General features: G+C 44.9%; 1 protein-coding gene across 1 annotated transcript; it reads left to right on the forward strand.

The window, feature by feature from the left end:
- Positions 1 to 538: 538 nt before the first annotated feature.
- Positions 539 to 16940, forward strand: PPAT (phosphoribosyl pyrophosphate amidotransferase). Its single transcript, XM_083170188.1, has 11 exons — positions 539 to 960; positions 5316 to 5382; positions 6126 to 6332; positions 7859 to 7971; positions 8675 to 8817; positions 10354 to 10426; positions 11144 to 11298; positions 11880 to 12007; positions 12090 to 12311; positions 16434 to 16554; positions 16657 to 16940. Exons 1-11 carry the CDS (start codon positions 833 to 835, stop codon positions 16830 to 16832), a joined length of 1533 nt encoding a protein of 510 aa, XP_083026314.1. The 5' UTR covers positions 539 to 832; the 3' UTR covers positions 16833 to 16940.
- Positions 16941 to 18615: the final 1675 nt, after the last annotated feature.

Below are 18615 nucleotides of genomic sequence, written 5' to 3' on the forward strand. Positions count from 1 at the left end.
TAAAAACGCATGCAATCGCATCGTGGGAGCCGTGATTGTCCACAAGTACCCAATTTCCTACGCAGAATAGCCCACTAAGCAAATTGCTTAGTGGGCGCCGTTCTAGGAAACAAGTACCTACATGTCATTGCTACTGTAGGCTTGATCCCTATGTCTGCAAGGCTGCAAGCTGATCGTTTGCTGTGTTCTGTACTCACGTCACTGAGAAGAGTGTGAGAGACTACAGCCCTAGCAGCACGCCTGCTTTTGGGATGGCCATCGAAATCATTGATGGATTATGGCCAATGTAGGAGAGTTTTGCCATCGATGGTGGTTTCCCTCCATCGATGTATGTATAACCGAAATTTTTTTTTTCTCCCCCAAGGGACTGGGAGACGGACCCATGAAGCCCCGCCCACCGATTCTGATTGGTCCACAGGATAATCATTCAAAGAAAATGGATGATCATCGATAGGTAAAACAATCGATGGTTATCTATTGCATATCCCACCGTCGATGGCCAATTGCTCGCTCCATTCAATTGCCGTCGCTGGCTGCACGCTGTTCGTGCTCTGTGACCGCTAGCACACCTCCTCCTTTGCCATGCCTGCAGCCGCAGCTCGGCTCCTCCTCCCGTCCCCTCCCTCATATAACTTTATCCTCGCAGCGGCAGCATCCGACCTCCCCACCACCATACCCGGCCCGCCTGTGTCACCCGCTCCCTCTGCTCTCTTTCCCAGCTCCAGGGTGGAGCTTGCTGCCGCCCGGATAGCTATATACTCCGGGCCTGCTGGTCCTCCCCTCGCTCAGGAAGTGCTGTTGTTGAGCCGCTGGTGCCCCACGTGTCTGCAGCATGGAGCTGGAGGAGCTGGGTATCCGGGAGGAATGCGGGGTGTTCGGATGCGTGGCATCGGGGACCTGGCCCACGCAGCTGGATGTGCCTCATGTGATCACCCTGGGGCTGGTGGGCTTGCAGCACAGGTAATTACTCTGCCACCGTACATGTGCTGCACATAACATGTCTGGTGTTTTGGGTTTGTAGGACTCGGCCGCTGCAGAACCTCTACGTAGTTCTAGTGCAGGTGGCTGATCTTCGCAGCCATGTGTGGCCAGTCTGCAGATACACCCATGCATTCACCGCCTGCCCACCTCTACACTGCAACCTTCCCCGGTCAGGGTCAGGCTATTACTGACTCGCTGCTATTAATAACGTGTGCTGTCTGTTCCCAGGGTTTTAAGTTTTGCTTCTTCTTGCAGAAAATGACAGTATACAGATACTAGGAGGTTGCATTCAGTGACCCAGTTAGTGATTGGCTGCATTCGTGTTCTGGATGCCCAATTCTTAGTTATGCTGCTCAGTCTTCTTGTAAAGACCCATACACTAGAGCACAGGTTCTCAAACTCTGTCCTTAGGACCCCACACAGTGCATGTTTTGCGGGTCTCCTCACAACTGAAATAATTAGCTCCACTTGTGGATTTTAGTTTTTAAAAGTGTCAATGAGTAATGAATGCATCTGTGCACCTGCCGGTTGAACCTGAAAAATTTGATTGATTGTGGATTCCTGAGGATTGATTTTGAGAACCCCCTGCACTAAAGGATATAGTAAAATATATTGCTCAGAAAGAGCTTTCTGAGTGATATCTTCTAGTATGTACACTCAGTATCGTTAATGATGCATTTTCCTGTGTATAGTTAATGCCTGGTGAACATGGTATATATAGCCAAATGACCTGCATTTCCAGTGTGTACCCTCAATATCGTCCAACAGTGGCCCAGGGTCGTCTAGTGTGTGCGTGGGGCTTTACACATTCCTATAAAAAAATCTGATTGTGCTGCCCACTGCAATATGCTTGGCTGTATCCTCAAGCTCCTGTGGGGGTGTACTGCAGGACCACAATATTTGTATTGCCATGGCATTATGTATGCCATACTTGCAGCAGGTATTGTTATCTCTCTCTCCTCTCTTTCTCTCTCCCCCCTTAAAATGTTAAACTGAAAACATTGAACTATAGGGGCAGATCTTGTGGAGAGAAATAACTACCAACCAATCAGCCACTGACTCTTTCCAAACACAGGACAGGATTCACTAAAGTAGAAATTTGTAACTGACAGGAGCTGATTGGCATGTTATCACTCTCCTCCCCTGTAGACTTTTACTGCAGATAAGAACCACTTGGTCCATCTCTGAGACAGTTTTCCTACAGCAGCTGTATAGTTTTGGATTGTTGACTGATATCCATGCAAGCATGGGGAGAATAAACAACCTCCACACAGTTAAGGCCATGTTAGGTATAGAACCTACAAATTCAGTTATGTCTGGTATTAAAGCTAACCATTGTACTCTGCCGATCTGAAAGGTGACAGGACCCCGGCAATGTACTGTATGATGTCATGCTGCATTTGGTATCCTGGCATCATATACAATATTTTCCCACCCCATTCCCTGACCATGGGGTATATATGTAATGGCGTGCAAGTTCTCTGGGCCTGCAGGATGCCAGCTGCCAAACTTGACATTTTTTTTTTTTCCCCTGTGGTAAACAAAATGGTGCTGACTGCAGACCATATGGCCTGTCCAAAATAGAGCAGGTCTCAAAGGGTCAGGTCTACTTTTAAATCCTTGTGGGTTGCTGAGCCCCCCGGTATGTGGCCCAGGAGACTGAAGGTTCCATTTGTGTAAATTTGTTCCTTTTTAAATAACTTGACATACAAATGAGCAAAAACACAACTTAAAGTAAGGGCCAGATGCATCAAGCTTCAAAAATTGATAAGGTGGAGAGTGATACAGCCAATTCGCTCCTACCTGCCATTAAAAAAAATCCAGCCTGTACCATATCAGTTATGAGCTGGTTGTTTATCACTCTCTATTTTATCACTTTTGAAGCTTGATACATCTGGCCCTATATGTTTAAAAAAGTCAATGCATTTTTTTGGGTATTTATATTGTGCATGCTGTTTTGCACAAACATGAAGTCTTATGGTGTGTACACACGGTAGATATGCCATGCTATGCGAGTCACGAAACAATCAGATCGTATCGGGACTCGCATAACACGGCATGCATGCAGTGCCACAATTTTGACTATATAGTGCAGATCTGCACTATAAAGTCAATGCAGCCAAGACTATCTGTCTTGCGATATGTGAACGTGCATCGGGATCGCAAGGGTTAAAACCCTTACGATCTGCATGCCGACACGATGTTGACTATATCGTCAACATTGGAAGGCATATCTTACCGTGTGTACACACGATTAGCCATCTTATGTACACAAGCATCCTGTCAGGCATTCATATTTGTTCCCAGGTATATGTCTCAATGTGTGATATCGGTTGGGGGGAGCGGGGGGCCATGCTGCATTGAGAAGCATGGCCCTCCATACAATCTAGTAGTGCTGCACAGTATATTTCTACTTGTGGTACAGACGATGTGCACCGGTATCGCATCGGCATTGCAAGCCCCCTTACACAGTGCGATTTTTGGCTAACTGTCCTTACGATTTTGACTATAGGAAAATAAGTACCCCAAATGGCACTGTGTGAACACAGTGTCTGAGTGTGCTAAATCTATAAATACAGTGCAGCTCCTCCTCCCACACTGGGATGCTCTCTGTATTGCCTGGTCATTGTGGTGTTTCTCATGGGTGTCTGCCTGTAAATAATTGCTGAGCTTTTTTTCTTTAAGAAGAGAAGATAGTGGTGTACAGATGGGCGTCCTCAGCAGAATGACAACAGTGTAGCAAGTGTCTTGGCGAGTCATTGTCACATAGCAATTACTAATCCTGTATGTCCCTAGAATAAGCAGGGAGAGAGGCTTTTTGGCTATCCCACTGGTTTGGGGAAGAGTATATTGTCTTGGTTTTCCATTCTTCAGTAATTTAAGAAGAAGAAAAACCTGACCAAACCTGCTCTGAAAAATGTCTGTTATTTGGTATGAGGCTAGTTTTAGGACGGTCTTCTGTCCATTTTGATTGCTATAATTTTTACCTGATAAGTTTATAGGGCCAATATTAATGGTTGAGTGAGACCTGGGTGTCCTGCTGCTGCTATTCTGGCTACCAGTGGTGTGTTGCTGGTACATGGCACACACAGGACAGTATAGTGCTGCAGAGAACGGGCAGATGCACTAAGCTTCAAAAGTGATAAAATGGAGTAATAAGCAACCAGCCAATCAGCTCCTGCCTGCCATGCCACAGACAGTGTTTGGTAAACAGCCAGCCAATCAGCTCCTGCCTGACATTTTTCACTCTCCATTTTATCACTTTTGAAGCTTAGTGCATCTGGCCCAACAGTAGGAATTTGGATGTCACAAAGTAGTCCTCTGGATATACGAGGGCACACGGCTGCAGGCCAAGGGTGAATTGTAATAGCATGTGAGTTGCAGGCTGTCAGGACTTTTTTTTTTTTTTAAAGCGGCAATCATTGAAACAAAAACCAACCTGATTGCCTGTTATTTAAAGTCCTGCACAGCCTACACCTTGTAGGCATTTACATTTCACAGATTTTTTTTCATAGAAGTAGTGAAGATCAGAGGCTGCTGGGTACACACTTGACCGAGCGCTTGATTAGGTAAGCTATATATTCTCAGTATGTCTTGCCAGACATCACAACTGGGCTGGCATTGCGATGTCATGCATAATAAATAATGCACAGGTGGTGGCTAGCAAGACCCGGATTTCCAAGCAGTCTCTGCTGTAGTAGGGAAAGCAGGAGGATGCTGCAGGAGCACTACTGCTGCGTTACTGGCTTCTGTTCCATGCACCCTGTAAGCCAGAAGCATGGGCAATGGGGAAGGTGACGGATAGGGCAGCTGTCGCTACCTATGTCCAGAGAGATGTGTCTCTGGTAATAGCCGCCTGGTCTGGCAGTTCTATAAGGATAAACACCTCTGATGGGACTGCTTCCAAACTAGCCACTCACTCTTTTTCACCTGTAGATAGTTATTAGACTCTATATAGTGTTCCCCACACCGAACATGGTAATCTGTTTCATGTCATTGTGTATCATTTGTTTACATTAATGTAATTAAGGCTTTATAAATGAAAGATGGTCATTATGCAATTTAATAAAGTTTGTAGTCTCGCCTGTGGCAAAAACAACCTAAAAGTCTCTACAACTTCTCTTGGAAGGGAGCCTGGCTAACAATGTATTTTATTGTTTTCCAATGACTAGCAGTACCTCCATCATGTTTGCTAAATGGATATTGATTTTTGGAGAATTTGATTTCACAATATTTGGGCCACTGTTATATTATGTGCCACAAGCTGTTTGTGCGTCCGGATAAGCTGATTATAACTATATGTACGGTGATACAATTTGTTTATTTCTGTACAGGGGACAGGAAAGTGCTGGCATTGTGACTAGCGATGGCGGTGATGTTCCAACATACAAAATGCACAAGGTAAATATGCAACTTTATGCCCACGAAGAAGCCTGTTCTGTTGAATTCAATAATCCTTAACTCTTACTGTATATCATGTTGAACATAGAAAAAAAAAATCTTTACTGGAAATATCTTCATTTGGAACCTATAAATATAGGTAAGTGAAAAGCATAACTGGGTAATTCTGTAGGAAAATGCACTGAGATTGCACAAAATGTTTCAAAGTGCTACACTTTATGCAACACATAGTTGAACATATTTTTCTGTAAAACATAACTGAAGATGGGGCTAAAGTGTACCTAATGCTTATCTGTAGTGAGGGCAGCCATTTTGTAAATGTTCATTGGAATAATCCATATAATTTCAATAATCTCTATGGTTGCTTCATTTATAGCGCCATAGCCACTAGTTTAACTGATGAAATGGCGGACAATTAATGTTTGTGCTTCTGCATTCTGAAGCTTGGAGTCTATTGCAAAAAAGTCACTTATTCTCCTCTCCCCCCCCCCCCTAAACCTTATGTCCAAACTAGGCCTGGTCCACCTGGGTTTTGCTTGCTGGTGGGAAACTACACATCCCAGCATGCCCTGCCAGAGTCTTATTACCTAATGGCAAAACTGCAACAAGGTATGTAGGGACCTGTAGTTTCCCAACAGCTGGAGAGTCAAAGGTTGGCCAGGCCTGCACTAAAACATAGGCAACACCACTATTAAGGAAACACACTTCTGTGTCAGATTTTATTTTATTTTTTTCCCGTGTAGGGGATGGGTCTGGTAAATCATGTGTTTACGGAGGAGAGTCTGAAGAAGCTGAACTGGAGCAACCTGGGAATTGGCCACACTAGGTATTCTACATCAGGGAATTCGGCCCTAGAAAACTGCCAGCCGTTTGTGGTGGAGACTCTGCATGGAAAGATTGCTGTGGCACATAATGGAGAGCTCATCAATGCTGCTCGGCTCAAACGAAAGGTGACAACATAATGCTGTGGTTTTTATGATCTGGCATTTTATTTCCTTTAGTCTATAGCAATCCCTATCAGACTGTTTGCCTAAGCCGATCATTTCCAGTGTTTTCCATCTTAAGATGCATACAAACGCTGTAATAAAATGAGCGATATTGCTAATTTTTCCACACCGGTTATGCTGCTCCCGACAGGTGTTCATGTACAGGTGATGGAGCGCATTACTAATGGGAGCAATGTTAGTATCCTTTTTCAATAAGAGGGGACCCTAAACAAGATTTCATTATACTCAGACTTTAGTATCAATCCTATTATCCCCGGTGATATCACTGGTGCAAATCATTACAGCAGCAGCCGCACTTTGGGCGGTATTCAATGCCGCTGGCGACGGGGTTTGTGCTGCGAGGATCGCCGAAAACATTCAATCTTCGCCGGCCGCTCGCTGTATTCGATGTACCGGGGTCCGGCCAGCGGGGGGCGGGCAGCTAGGTCCGTCCAAGCGGCTTGAGCTTGTAGCGGGATGCGGTGGCTGAATATTTTCAAATGACTGGCTGGTCGTTGATTGGCTGAGACTCTCAGTCATTTCAAAATATTCAGCCGCTACAAGCTCGGACAGACCCCGCTGCCCTCCCCTCGCCACCACAGCAGCTCCCCGGGAGAACTACTATTATTGCATGTAAAAAGTGCCAGATCGCATGTGAGCCTCCCGGGGAGCTATGGGCAAAATTGCTTAATTTTTCCACACCGGTTATGCTGCTCCCAAAAGGTGTGCATGCACAGGTGGTGGAGCCTCTGGGCAAACTGGACTAACTTGTCCTTAGGAGAAATCTGGCCAGTGTATGGGGGCCCTCTAACCATACAGCCATCAAGTACTGCTGACAAAATATTATATAAAAATGAGCAGGGACATAAACAGTAACTTTTTTTTTGTCCTATTAACATAATCTGGTCTCATTACTAATGTGCTTGCTTCCTTTTCGGCATAGAGTTCTGCAGTGCATTCTTCAGCTTGCCCAATTGGAAGCTTGGTTTGCAGTTATCCTGTCCTCATGCAGAAATGTGACTTGCATAAGACTTGATTGGTTTAGCATGACTTGCTGTCTGCCTGTTAGCATTTCATGGCCAGTTATGTCTGCAATGTCCCAGCCTCTCTTGTGAATGTCTCCTCCTATCTTGCCAGCTGACCTGGCATACAGACTCTGAATCGTTTGAGCTCTTCACTGTAAATACACCCAAGGCATCTAGTCAATCTCTGTATATAAACTCTGTAAAACCTGAAAAAATAAACCTGCTTCATGGTGACTGTGCAGGGCAGTAGTCTGTTTCCTAAGCCTTCATGTCTGAGCAGGATGCATGGTGCGCAATGCATTCTGCATTTATTAATGTTGCTCAGCGATCATATTGCTTCATGTGTACGGCGCTGTAATGCTCCCCTATTTTGTTTTTTATATTACAAAAATAATCTATCTCTCTCTAAATAGTAGAGTAGGGAAATCTGGCAGTTTGTATGTAATGCTCTATGTGTTTATACAGCTGATGCGTCATGGTATTGGTCTGTCCACGAGTTCAGATAGTGAGCTAATCACTCAGCTCCTGGCTTTCACTCCTCCTCTTGAGCAAGATCACACTCCCGATTGGATAGCGAGGTAAGACGTTGAATATATATATTTTTTTTCCCATTATGTTTATTAAATGGATTTATTATATAATTTAAAAGCCTTACTACATGATCTGTGAACACCAAAATGTGCAGTCAAAAACATTCCAGCATTTGTTTCCTATAGACTTCTTACTGTAAAAACTTAGAGGCATCAGAAAGATACTGTTCTGCCCCCACATGGCTTGCACATGTGCAGGCTGATGGCCACACGTGCACAATATGTCTCCTCTCATGGATCATCTCTTACCAAATGCCATCCCCCCCCCCCCCCCACGGCTCCTCTTCGGTCACTTGCAAACCGTATACAAGGCCATTTGCCCGGTTCATTAACGTGTACTCATGCAGAAGTTGGGAATTAACAATGTTCAATAAACAATGTACAGCATATAATACATTATAATATGTGCTATTACTTTAAAGCAGGCCTGTCCAACGTTGGCCCCCCAGATGTTTTGAAACTACACATCCCAGCATGCTTTGCAATAGTTTTAGCATTCTCTAATAGCAAAACTGTGGCAACGCATGCTGGGATGTGTAGTTTTAAAACATCTGGGGGGCCAACGTTGGACATGCCTGCTTTAAAGCATTCAATGATGTATTCCTTTTGAGAGGTTACTTTTACTATCCTACATCTGTATTGTTTGTAAGTGCTGTCATTTTAGAACCCTTATACAATGCTACTGTTACAGAATTAAGAATTTGATGAATGAGACACCGACGTCCTATTCCCTGGTCATCATGCACAATGATGTCATCTATGCTGTACGCGATCCCTATGGGAATCGGCCTCTCTGCATTGGGCGACTTATCCCTGTGAATTGTGAAGAAAAAGGTACTTTTTAAAGATGGGTATGGATTGATGTCAATAGGTTGATATTGACAAAAGGTGGACATGCCATTGGTTGACTCATGTTGACCTAGACACTGTCAACTTATCATCCGGAACCAAGATGGGAATGTGGTAAATGATGGCGTTATACAGATGTACTGTGTGCTAAGGCTTGTTGGCAGGACCTGGGAAGGGGGAGAGGAGCGTGCTGCTGCACTGTATATTCCTACTGTACTTTTTTGATTGCTTTTACAAAGTAAGAATATTTATTGGAAAGTTAATGGTGTAAAGCTCTCGTATGAGCAAACTGTTTTCTAAACAACTTTAGTGACCTCCAGTCTCCATTCCCACAGTATAATCTAATCTCATGTCAACAACAGATGCTTCTTGTGAAGTCATGTCTGTAAATGAAACCACCATGTACCAATAACAAGCCCAGTGTTTTCAGGCTTGTTTGTGTAATATTGGGATTGTGGCCATGAAAAGGTGCTTAGTCTGCTAAGCACATTCGTTATAGTCCATGTAGATCTCCTCGGCACACTCCTTATTGTCCCTTGGGTGTGGATTATGTCGACATTTTCTGTGCGCCTTGAGCTGTTCTCAAGTTTGCCGCTAGAGCTGTCCTGACTAGGTTACAGCTACCACCAGTTTAACGGTTATTCACTGTTCTCCTGTTTTCATGTGAGGGCCAATGTATTTTATTTTTGTTACCTGTGGGGACCAGTGTGATTGTTTTTCCTGTGTGGGCATTATGTTTTTTTTTTCTCTGTAGAAGGCTGATGGCATGCCTTGGCAATTTTTTCTCTGTAGAAGGCTGATGGCATGCCTTGGCAATTTTACAATCTTACAATTTTACAATCTTGTTTGCGGTGCTGCGAGTTAAAGGTTGAAAATCATTGGTCTAGGTTGACATTGACATGGATGACACAGGAAAATAGTGACACGTTCTTTTTGTGTGTCTGTTAACATGGACACTTTATTAGTGTTCTGCATCCCACCTTTTCCTGTGTGGACTGTTGACATGTCGTAATTTTGCTTGTATTGACCCTTTGATGTCGACCTGGACAATGTCAACCTTTTTCATGTTGGCCTATTGCCTGTCACACAAAATGGCCACAAGTTTAAGAGTTGTGCAAGATATCTACTGCACAAGATCTGTCCTCAAATGGCTCTACATCTGTTCCCATAATCTCTTATATAACTTTTCAATTCTTGCTTATAATTTGTATGTTTTTTCATTCACATTTGTCCTGCATTACCCTGGGAGGGCTCCTACCAATAAGATTTGGTGATCATGCTGTAGACTGCAAATTCTCCCTGCACCATAAATGTATTGCACATACTGTAGTGCCCCAATTCATGTTAGGCCACACAAACATGTCAGTGGCCCACTGTGGCAATGTCACGATTAACACATGGGTTCATACTAAAGGAGTCTTTCACTGCTATATGTTGCCGCTTCAGTATTTACTGTGCGTGGATTTTCACCGTCTCTCGCATTGCTTCCACGTTCTAATATTTTTTTTTTATTTTTTCTAGTAAAGAAACGTTCGGAGACTGAGGGCTGGGTGGTCTCCTCTGAGTCTTGTAGTTATTTGTCCATTGGAGCTGAGTAAGTATTGATGATCCTACCCCCCCCCCCCCCCCCCCTTCCTGAATGTAAATGTGGCCTGCTCGCTGTAGACATGTAGATAAAGGCATTAGAGTGCTTCAAGGTCTCTGCTGCTACTGTAGACTAATCTGATCCGTACAGTGATATAACTTGCTTGTTCTCCCCACTTATGCAAGTTTGCTGTACAGACCTAACCTTGTGATATTATACAACTGTCTTTTGAATGTGTGCCACTTTGTATGAATGTAACTGTTCACATCTAGTAACATAGTTAGTGAGGTTGAAAAAAAGATATCGGTCAACAGAGTTCAACCTATATTGAAGTATCTTATCTATTGAGCTAGGAATTTTATGGTCAATGTTATATTACTCACTGGTCCATTATTATATGTTAAAATTAATGGTTGTATTCCTTAATTTTATTTTTGCCCTGCTAAAAATTTGTCTAACCCTTTTTTAAATATATTGACTATAGATTGTAACCTTTTTTTAAATATATTGACTATAGATTGTAATCTCCACTGGAACTGGCTGCTTTGTATAGTGGCAATATAATCCTCTATGCCTCTTTTTTTTTTTTTTTTTTTTTTTTTTTTTATAGAAGCTAATATCCAGTTGGTCTTAGCTGCTGTTATCCCCCATTCAGTTTTAGTTGCACACTGGTTTCTGTTCCCAAAATGCAATGACCTTCCATTTATCTATGTTGCTCTTCTATAGGTATTACCGGGAAGTGCTGCCGGGAGAAATAGTGAAGATTTCTCGGGATGGAGTGCAGACATTAGACATTGTACCCAGGCCTAGAGAGAGGGACTCATCTGCGTTCTGTATTTTTGAATATGTGTATTTTGCACGTCCGGACTCCCTGTTTGAAGGTAGGATTCCTCTTTTTGTTCTATAAGACCACAAATGCAGGGTCGCATTTATAGTATGTCCAATGGTCATCTGTAAAGAGATGTCCTCCTTATAATGTGTGTGTGTGTGTGTGTGTGTGTGTTCTGATGAATTGGCTGTTATCTGCAATACTGGAGCACTTGTGCAAAGTTTATAATTTGTTAGTTTAATATCCATAATGGTCAATGATTCCTAAAGGAATGCCCTCTTAAAAAGAATGATTGAGTTAACATAGCAATAGTTTCCTGAGCACACTCTCCGATTTTAATTCCAGGTTTTGACTAAAATATAAAAAAACCCCTCTAAACATGAGAATCCTTAAGGTATCCTCCTGGCTTGATTTTGGTTCTTTATGGTGAGGCTCCCAGGCTGCATTGCAATCATCACTTTGCATGTTGTAGACTTCACAAACATCATGTATGACATCCGCTGTGACACAATTGGACAGGCGGGTCATTAATTGATTCTGCTAGTATAAAAAGAAACCATTCATAGTGGTTATTAGTTTATTCTCCTTAGCGAGATTATAAAGTGGTAAACCTTAAATCTGCTTTCTGTGCAGGACAAATGGTGTATTCAGTCCGGCGAAGGTGTGGTCAGCAGCTGGCTATTGAAGCCCCGGTAGAGGCTGATCTGGTTAGCACTGTGCCAGAATCTGCCACGCCTGCAGCCCTTGGCTATGCAGAGAAGGTAATTTTTAGGTTCTTTTATATCTATCTTTATCCATTTTTAATTATGAAATTGACCAAATGATTTGCTTTCCCATTCATAGTGTGGCATTAAATATGTAGAAGTACTCTGCAAAAATCGCTACGTAGGACGTACCTTTATTCAGCCAAATATGAGGTTACGGCAGCTCGGTGTAGCGAAAAAATTTGGAGTCCTCTCCGATAACTTTGTGGGGAAAAGAGTAGTGCTAATAGACGATTCCATTGTGAGAGGAAACACCATCTCTCCCATCATAAAACTGCTGAGGGATTCTGGAGCAAAAGAGGTGAGAGCTTGCTGGATCTCTAAAGGAAGGCCGAATACTCTGTCTGTTTGTATAATCTGCCTTTGTAGAAGTGTCAGACCTGATATATATATATATATATATATCTCCTATATATTTGGCTACATCTGTCACTCAAAGTGGGTGTCTGTGTCTATAACGCTCTGTTCCTGGACTTTCCTCTTAATGTGTGATTGCCTTCATCTGTGCTGAACACCTTTCTGAGAAATTAACCTGTTTAAAACAGGTGATGGCAATCATACATTAAGGGGAAGTCTAGAAACAGAGCATTGTGTCCCTCCTGGAGAGGGTCATGTTGGGAGGTATGTGACAGAGAACCAGCCCAGTGAGCCCACAGACAGTGCCAGACACCCACTGCCTTCCCATGTTGCCCAGCACTGCTACTCCACAGCCACCAGGGGAGCGCCCCCCTCCCGCGATTTGCGGCAAAACCTCCCCCTCGCGCGCCCCCCCTCCCGCGATTCGCGGCAAAAACACCCGCTCCCCCGCGACCCCCCCTACCACGATTCGCTGCAAAAAGAACCCCCCACGACCCCTCCCGCAATTCGCGGCATAACCACCACCCCGCGACCCCCCCCCTCCCGCGAATCGCGGCAAACCCTCCCCCGTGCCCCCCCCGATTCGCGGAAAAAACACCCCCCGCGACCTCCCTCCCGCGATTCGCGGCAAAAAGAACCCCCCCGCGACCCCCCCTTGCACGATTGGCGGCACCCCCCCTGCGACCCCCCTCCCGCGATTCGCGGCACACCCCCCCCCCCCCCCCGCAATTCGCAGCAGCCCCAGGATTAAATGGCACATGCAAAACACTGACATGGCTATGGTCGACAATGAAAAAGGTTGACATGAGTTTTTGAAGATTTATTTTTAATTTTTTCATATTCATTGTCATGTGTCGACATGGACACCAATGAAGTGGCACACTTATGTCAACATTTACATGTGTTGACCTTTCTGTGTTGATTTTTTCTTGTGGCGATTAGCGTCACACCCCCCGCAACCCCCCCTCCCGCGATTTGCTGAACCCCCCGTGACCCCCCACCTCCCGCAATTCGCGGCAACCCCCCACCGGAACCCCTGTGAACCCCGCCCTCCCACGATTCGCGGCACCCACCCCCGCAACCCCCCCCTCCCACAATTCGCGGCACACCCCCCCCCCCCCCCCGTGATTCGCGGCAGCTCCAGAATTAAATTGCACATGGAAAACACTGACATGGCTATGGTCGACAATGAAAAAGGTTGACATGAGTTTTTGAAGATTTATTTCATTTTTTTAATGTTTTCATATTCATTCTCATGTGTCGACATGGACACCAATGAAGTGCCACACTTATGTCAACATTTACATGTGTTGACCTTTCTGTGTTGATTTTTTTCTTGTGGCGATTTGCGTCACACCCCCCGCAACCCCCCCATCCGGCGATTCGCGGCACCCCCCCGCGACCCCCCCCCCCCTCCCGCAATTCGCGGCAACCCCCCACCGGAACCCCATGAACCCCGCTCTCCCGCGATTCGCGGCACCCACCCCCCGCAACCCCCCCCCCTCCTGCAAATCGCGGCACCCCCCGCAATTCGCGGCAGCCCCAGGATTAAATGGCACATGCAAAACACTGGCACGGCTATGGTCGACAATGAAAAAGGTTGACATGAGTTTTTGAAGATTTATTTCATTTTTTGAATGTTTTCATATTCATTGTCATGTGTCAACATGGACACCAATGAAGTGGCACACTTATGTCAACATTTACATGTGTTGACCTTTCTGTGTTTTTTCTTGTGGCGATTCACGTCACACCCCCCCGCAACCCCCCCTCCCGCGATTCGCGGCACCCCCCGTGACCCCCCACCTCCCGCAATTCGCGGCAACCCCCCACCGGAACCCCTGTGAACCCCGCCCTCCTGCGATTCGCGGCACCCAACCCCGCGACCCCCCCCTCCCGCAATTCGCGGCATCCCCCGTGATTCGCGGCAGCTCCAGAATTAAATTGCACATGGAAAACACTGACATGGCTATGGTCGACAATGAAAAAGGTTGACATGAGTTTCTGAAGTTTTTTTTTTTTAATTTTTTGAATATTTTCATATTCATTCTCATGTGTTGACATGGACACCAATGAAGTGCCACACGTATGTCAACATTTACATGTGTTGACCTTTCTGTGTTGATTTTTTCTTGTGGCGATTTGCGTCACCACCCCCCCCCCCCCCCCCCCCCCACAACCCCCACTCCCGCGATTCACGGCACACACACACGCACCTCCCCCGCGATTCTCGGCACCCCACCCCGTGACCCCCCCTCCCGTGATTCACGGCACACCCCCGCGACCCCTCCTCCCATGATTCGCCGCAACCCCCGCCCCGTAACCCCCCCTCCCGCGATTCGCGACACCCACCCCCGCGACCCCCCCCCTCCCGCAATTCTCGGCACCCCCCCGCGATTCACGGCAGCTCCAGAATTAAATTGCACATGGAAAACACTGACATGGCTATGGTCAACAATGAAAAAGGTTGACATGAGTTTTTGAAGTTTTTTTTCATTTTTTGAATGTTTTCATATTCATTCTCATGTGTCGACATGGACACTAATGAAGTGCCACACTTATGTCAACATTTACATGTGTTGACATTTCTGTGTTTTTTTTCTTGTGGCGATTCGCGTCACACCCCCCCAACCCCCCCCCCCCCCGCAACCCCCACTCCCGCGATTCACGGCACACCCCCCGCGACCCCCCCCTACCATGATTCCCTGCAACCCCCGTCCCCGTAACCCCCCTCCCGCGATTTGCGGCGACCCCCCTCCCGTGATTCTCTGCAATCCCTCCCCTCCCGCGATTTGCAGCATCCACCCCCCCACAATCCCCCCCTCCTGCAATTCGCGGCACCCCCCGTGACCCCCCCTCCTGCAATTCGCGGCACCCTCCGCGACCCCCCCTCCCGCGATTCGCGGACACCTAAGTTGCAATACAGGGCATCTTTCATACAATTCTAACCATATTTCTCATATACAAACGTTCACAAATTAAGGGGGCGCAGCCCCTTACGACGGTGTGAAGAGCGCCCGTAGGGCGCGATGAATCACCTAGTGTATGTGTATATATATATATATATATATATATATATATATATCCTACCTATCTATCTAAGGGGCAGATTTATTAAGCTTGGAGAAGAGATAAACTGGAGATAAAGCAGAGAAAAGGTAAAAGGAGACAAAGCACCAGCCAATCAACTCCCAACTGTCTTTTTCAAACACAGCTGATTGGCTGGTGCTTTATCTCCTTTTACCTTTTCTCCGCTTTATCTCCAGTTTATCTCTTCTCCAAGCTTAATAAATCTGCCCCTAAATCTCTCTATCTCTCTTTCACTTCATCTACATGAGAAACATTATTGCAATCCTATAGCTGTATAATTACAGGGTAAAGGTGCCCATACATGGTGCATTTTGCCCATGCGATTCGTGTTCCCGCGCAAAGTATGTGCAGGCTGTACTTTTTTGTACTACATTGCATCAGGTACAAAAATCGCACTACTGCAGCACATTGTATGCTTTTATTTTTCCACTAGATTCGATCTAGTACGTAGCACATTGCTCGTGTATGGTCGCCTTTATAACTCTGTTTTGATCTGAGGCTAAAGTTATTGGAACTAGTTTAACGACTACACAGCCAACAATTGTTGAGATGTATTTATGTGATTTTTAGGTGGTAACTTCAGGACTACACTTTTTCAGGCCCATACACACTGGCCGATTTTTGAATGAAAAGCGTCTCCCTTCGTTTGAGCTGCTTTCAGCTCAAAAGCCACCCAGTGTGTATGGGCCGGCAATGAGACCCGCACCCGCATCATCACCGCTGGTAATACCAGCAGATGAGTGGTGGAGTGAACTGCTTCCCAGAGTCCTGCTTTGGAAAGCCATTACAAATACATACTATTAGAGAGGTGCTTACACACTATGGGCCCACACATACATAGTGACCAGTTTGGGAATTGCGGCACCTCTTGTGTGGCTTTTTATTTTAAGTATTGCCATTGTGTGTTTGAATTTTATCTTTTTTTTGGGGGGGAGGGGGGTTATATATTTATTTTACTCATTTTGTTCTTCATTAGGTTCACATACGTGTGGCTTCCCCACCGATAAAATATCCCTGTTACATGGGAATTAATATTCCCACAAAAGAAGAACTGATTGCAAACCGTCCAGAATTCAGTGACCTGGCAGGACACATTGGTAAGTAGGCCTTGCTCTTTACATTATAATTGGGTTTCTTCTCATAAAAAGTAGTCTTTAAAAAAGAATCTGATACTAATTTAGTTTCTTCATGCATGGCAGGTGCAGACAGTGTGGTCTACCTCTCCGTGGAAGGACTGACCTCTGCTGTCCGGGAAGGCATTAAATCCTCAAAAGAACAGCAGAATTGCATAAATGGCAAAACCTCACACAGCTCTTCCTCTGGCCACTGTACCGCGTGCCTCACCGGAGAATATCCCGTGGACCTGGAATGGTGACTTCTGCCTTTGTCATATGGTTCCTGCTGACCCAGCGGGCCACTGGGTTTTTTATTTATTGGTTTTAGCTAATGGACAGCTGCTACCAAAAGCTACACAAACCACAAACACCCCCCCCCCCTGTCTTAGCTGAAATATGGACAGAAAATGTTTATCAAGAGAACATTTAATACCTTTACTAGACTCTCAACAATCACTTGTACATTATATTGTCTACACAATGTGTCTTTCCTCCCTTTTCAGATTAGCTTGGAGTCTTGAGCTGGTGACAAACCTTCCCACACCCCTGGAACTCTCTTTTTATGTGGTGCATATTAATTTGACTGTTCGTGTGCTTACAGTAGGCTTGTAAATCAGAACCTTCTGATATGGCTGGAAAACCAGTTCCCTTCTATGGCTGTAGCCTTGATCTTTTGCCTCTTGCAGCAGTCGCTCTTCTGTTAATGAGGACAGGGTGTTTTTGCTAAAGCTTCTAAAAAGTGCTGTTGCCCATAGCAACCACTGTCTTTTTTTAAGAAGCTTTAGTAAATTTGCCCCTGAGCATTTGTTTTGCAAGTTATATTGATTTTAGAATAAAGCTGCTGATGTACTAATGCGTGACATGGCGAACATAATGGGTCAATGCACAAAGCTTCAAAAACGTGACTGTCGCGCTCCACTTAATCAGATCTTTATTACTTTTTGGAGCTTAGTGCATCTGGCCCAGTGTCTTGACAGTGCCTTCGTTGTATTGGGTGTTTTTACCTTTAGGCACGGCCCATGCAGTGTAGATGATGATGATGATGATGATTCTGTAACATACAACTGTGAAATAGAACATTTTATATACATGTAAACACTGTAGTATTGTTTTTTTTTTTATTAGCAAATTTTACAATTATGACGTGCACAAAAATGCCAGTATGGACCAATATTGTTCCTGTATCAAATTGTACAGAAGTGAGTAATAGTAGGTGCACCACCTTGTATCTGCTTACATGGGAGTGCTTCTCACATGTTACTAAGCCACTGATTATATTAGTGTTTTATTGGGTACATTGTGAGGTGATCAGCTGCCTGTGCAGGAGAGGGTGGTGGTCTAATGTATGTGGTTTTGTAAAAAAAAAATCTTGAAAATCGCCACCGATTATATGTGGGTGCCTGGATTAATGGCAAGCATATGATTTATCCAGGTTATGTTGTATGGAAGCAGTTAATGTGTTTGGGTTAGGATTTTTTATTCTAACCCAAAAGGGCATGCACATGTTGAGATTTGTGCTAAGCTGTGTAGGGTAGGCAATTTTGGGATATGGTCACTAGATGGTTCATATCATCTAATACTGGCCCGAGCACAAAAAGTGAAAAGCATTTCTACCTTCCAACTCTGTCAAACTAAGCCCTGTTGGTCCACCGCATGTTGTAGTCACTTGCTAAGCAATTTTTTTTTTTTTTAGCTTTTGACTGCATGCACTGACTTAACTAACGGGTGACGTGCAGGACTGTACAGCCCCATCGCTAGAGGGCATATACGCAGCGATTTTTGCTTACTCTCGAAGTGACATAGTCAGATTGCTTCGAAAAGAGCACAATCGCTCCGGGCATAAGGCCTTAGCACTATTCTATGTGGGTCCCACAGAAGGACCGCAAGACCCCATGTCATAACCATGCTTTATTACCATCAGTGTATGGTGTTTAGCATTGCAGTGATACGTGACTATATTGTTCCTATTCGACATGACTTGCCTGTCTGGTTAGAGCTAGCGATGACCAACCACAACAAACAAAACTGGACCTGTGCTGAGAA

Source organism: Crinia signifera, chromosome 1 (genome assembly GCF_055691185.1).
Source record: "Crinia signifera chromosome 1, ASM5569118v1, whole genome shotgun sequence".
NCBI lineage: Eukaryota > Metazoa > Chordata > Amphibia > Anura > Myobatrachidae > Crinia > Crinia signifera.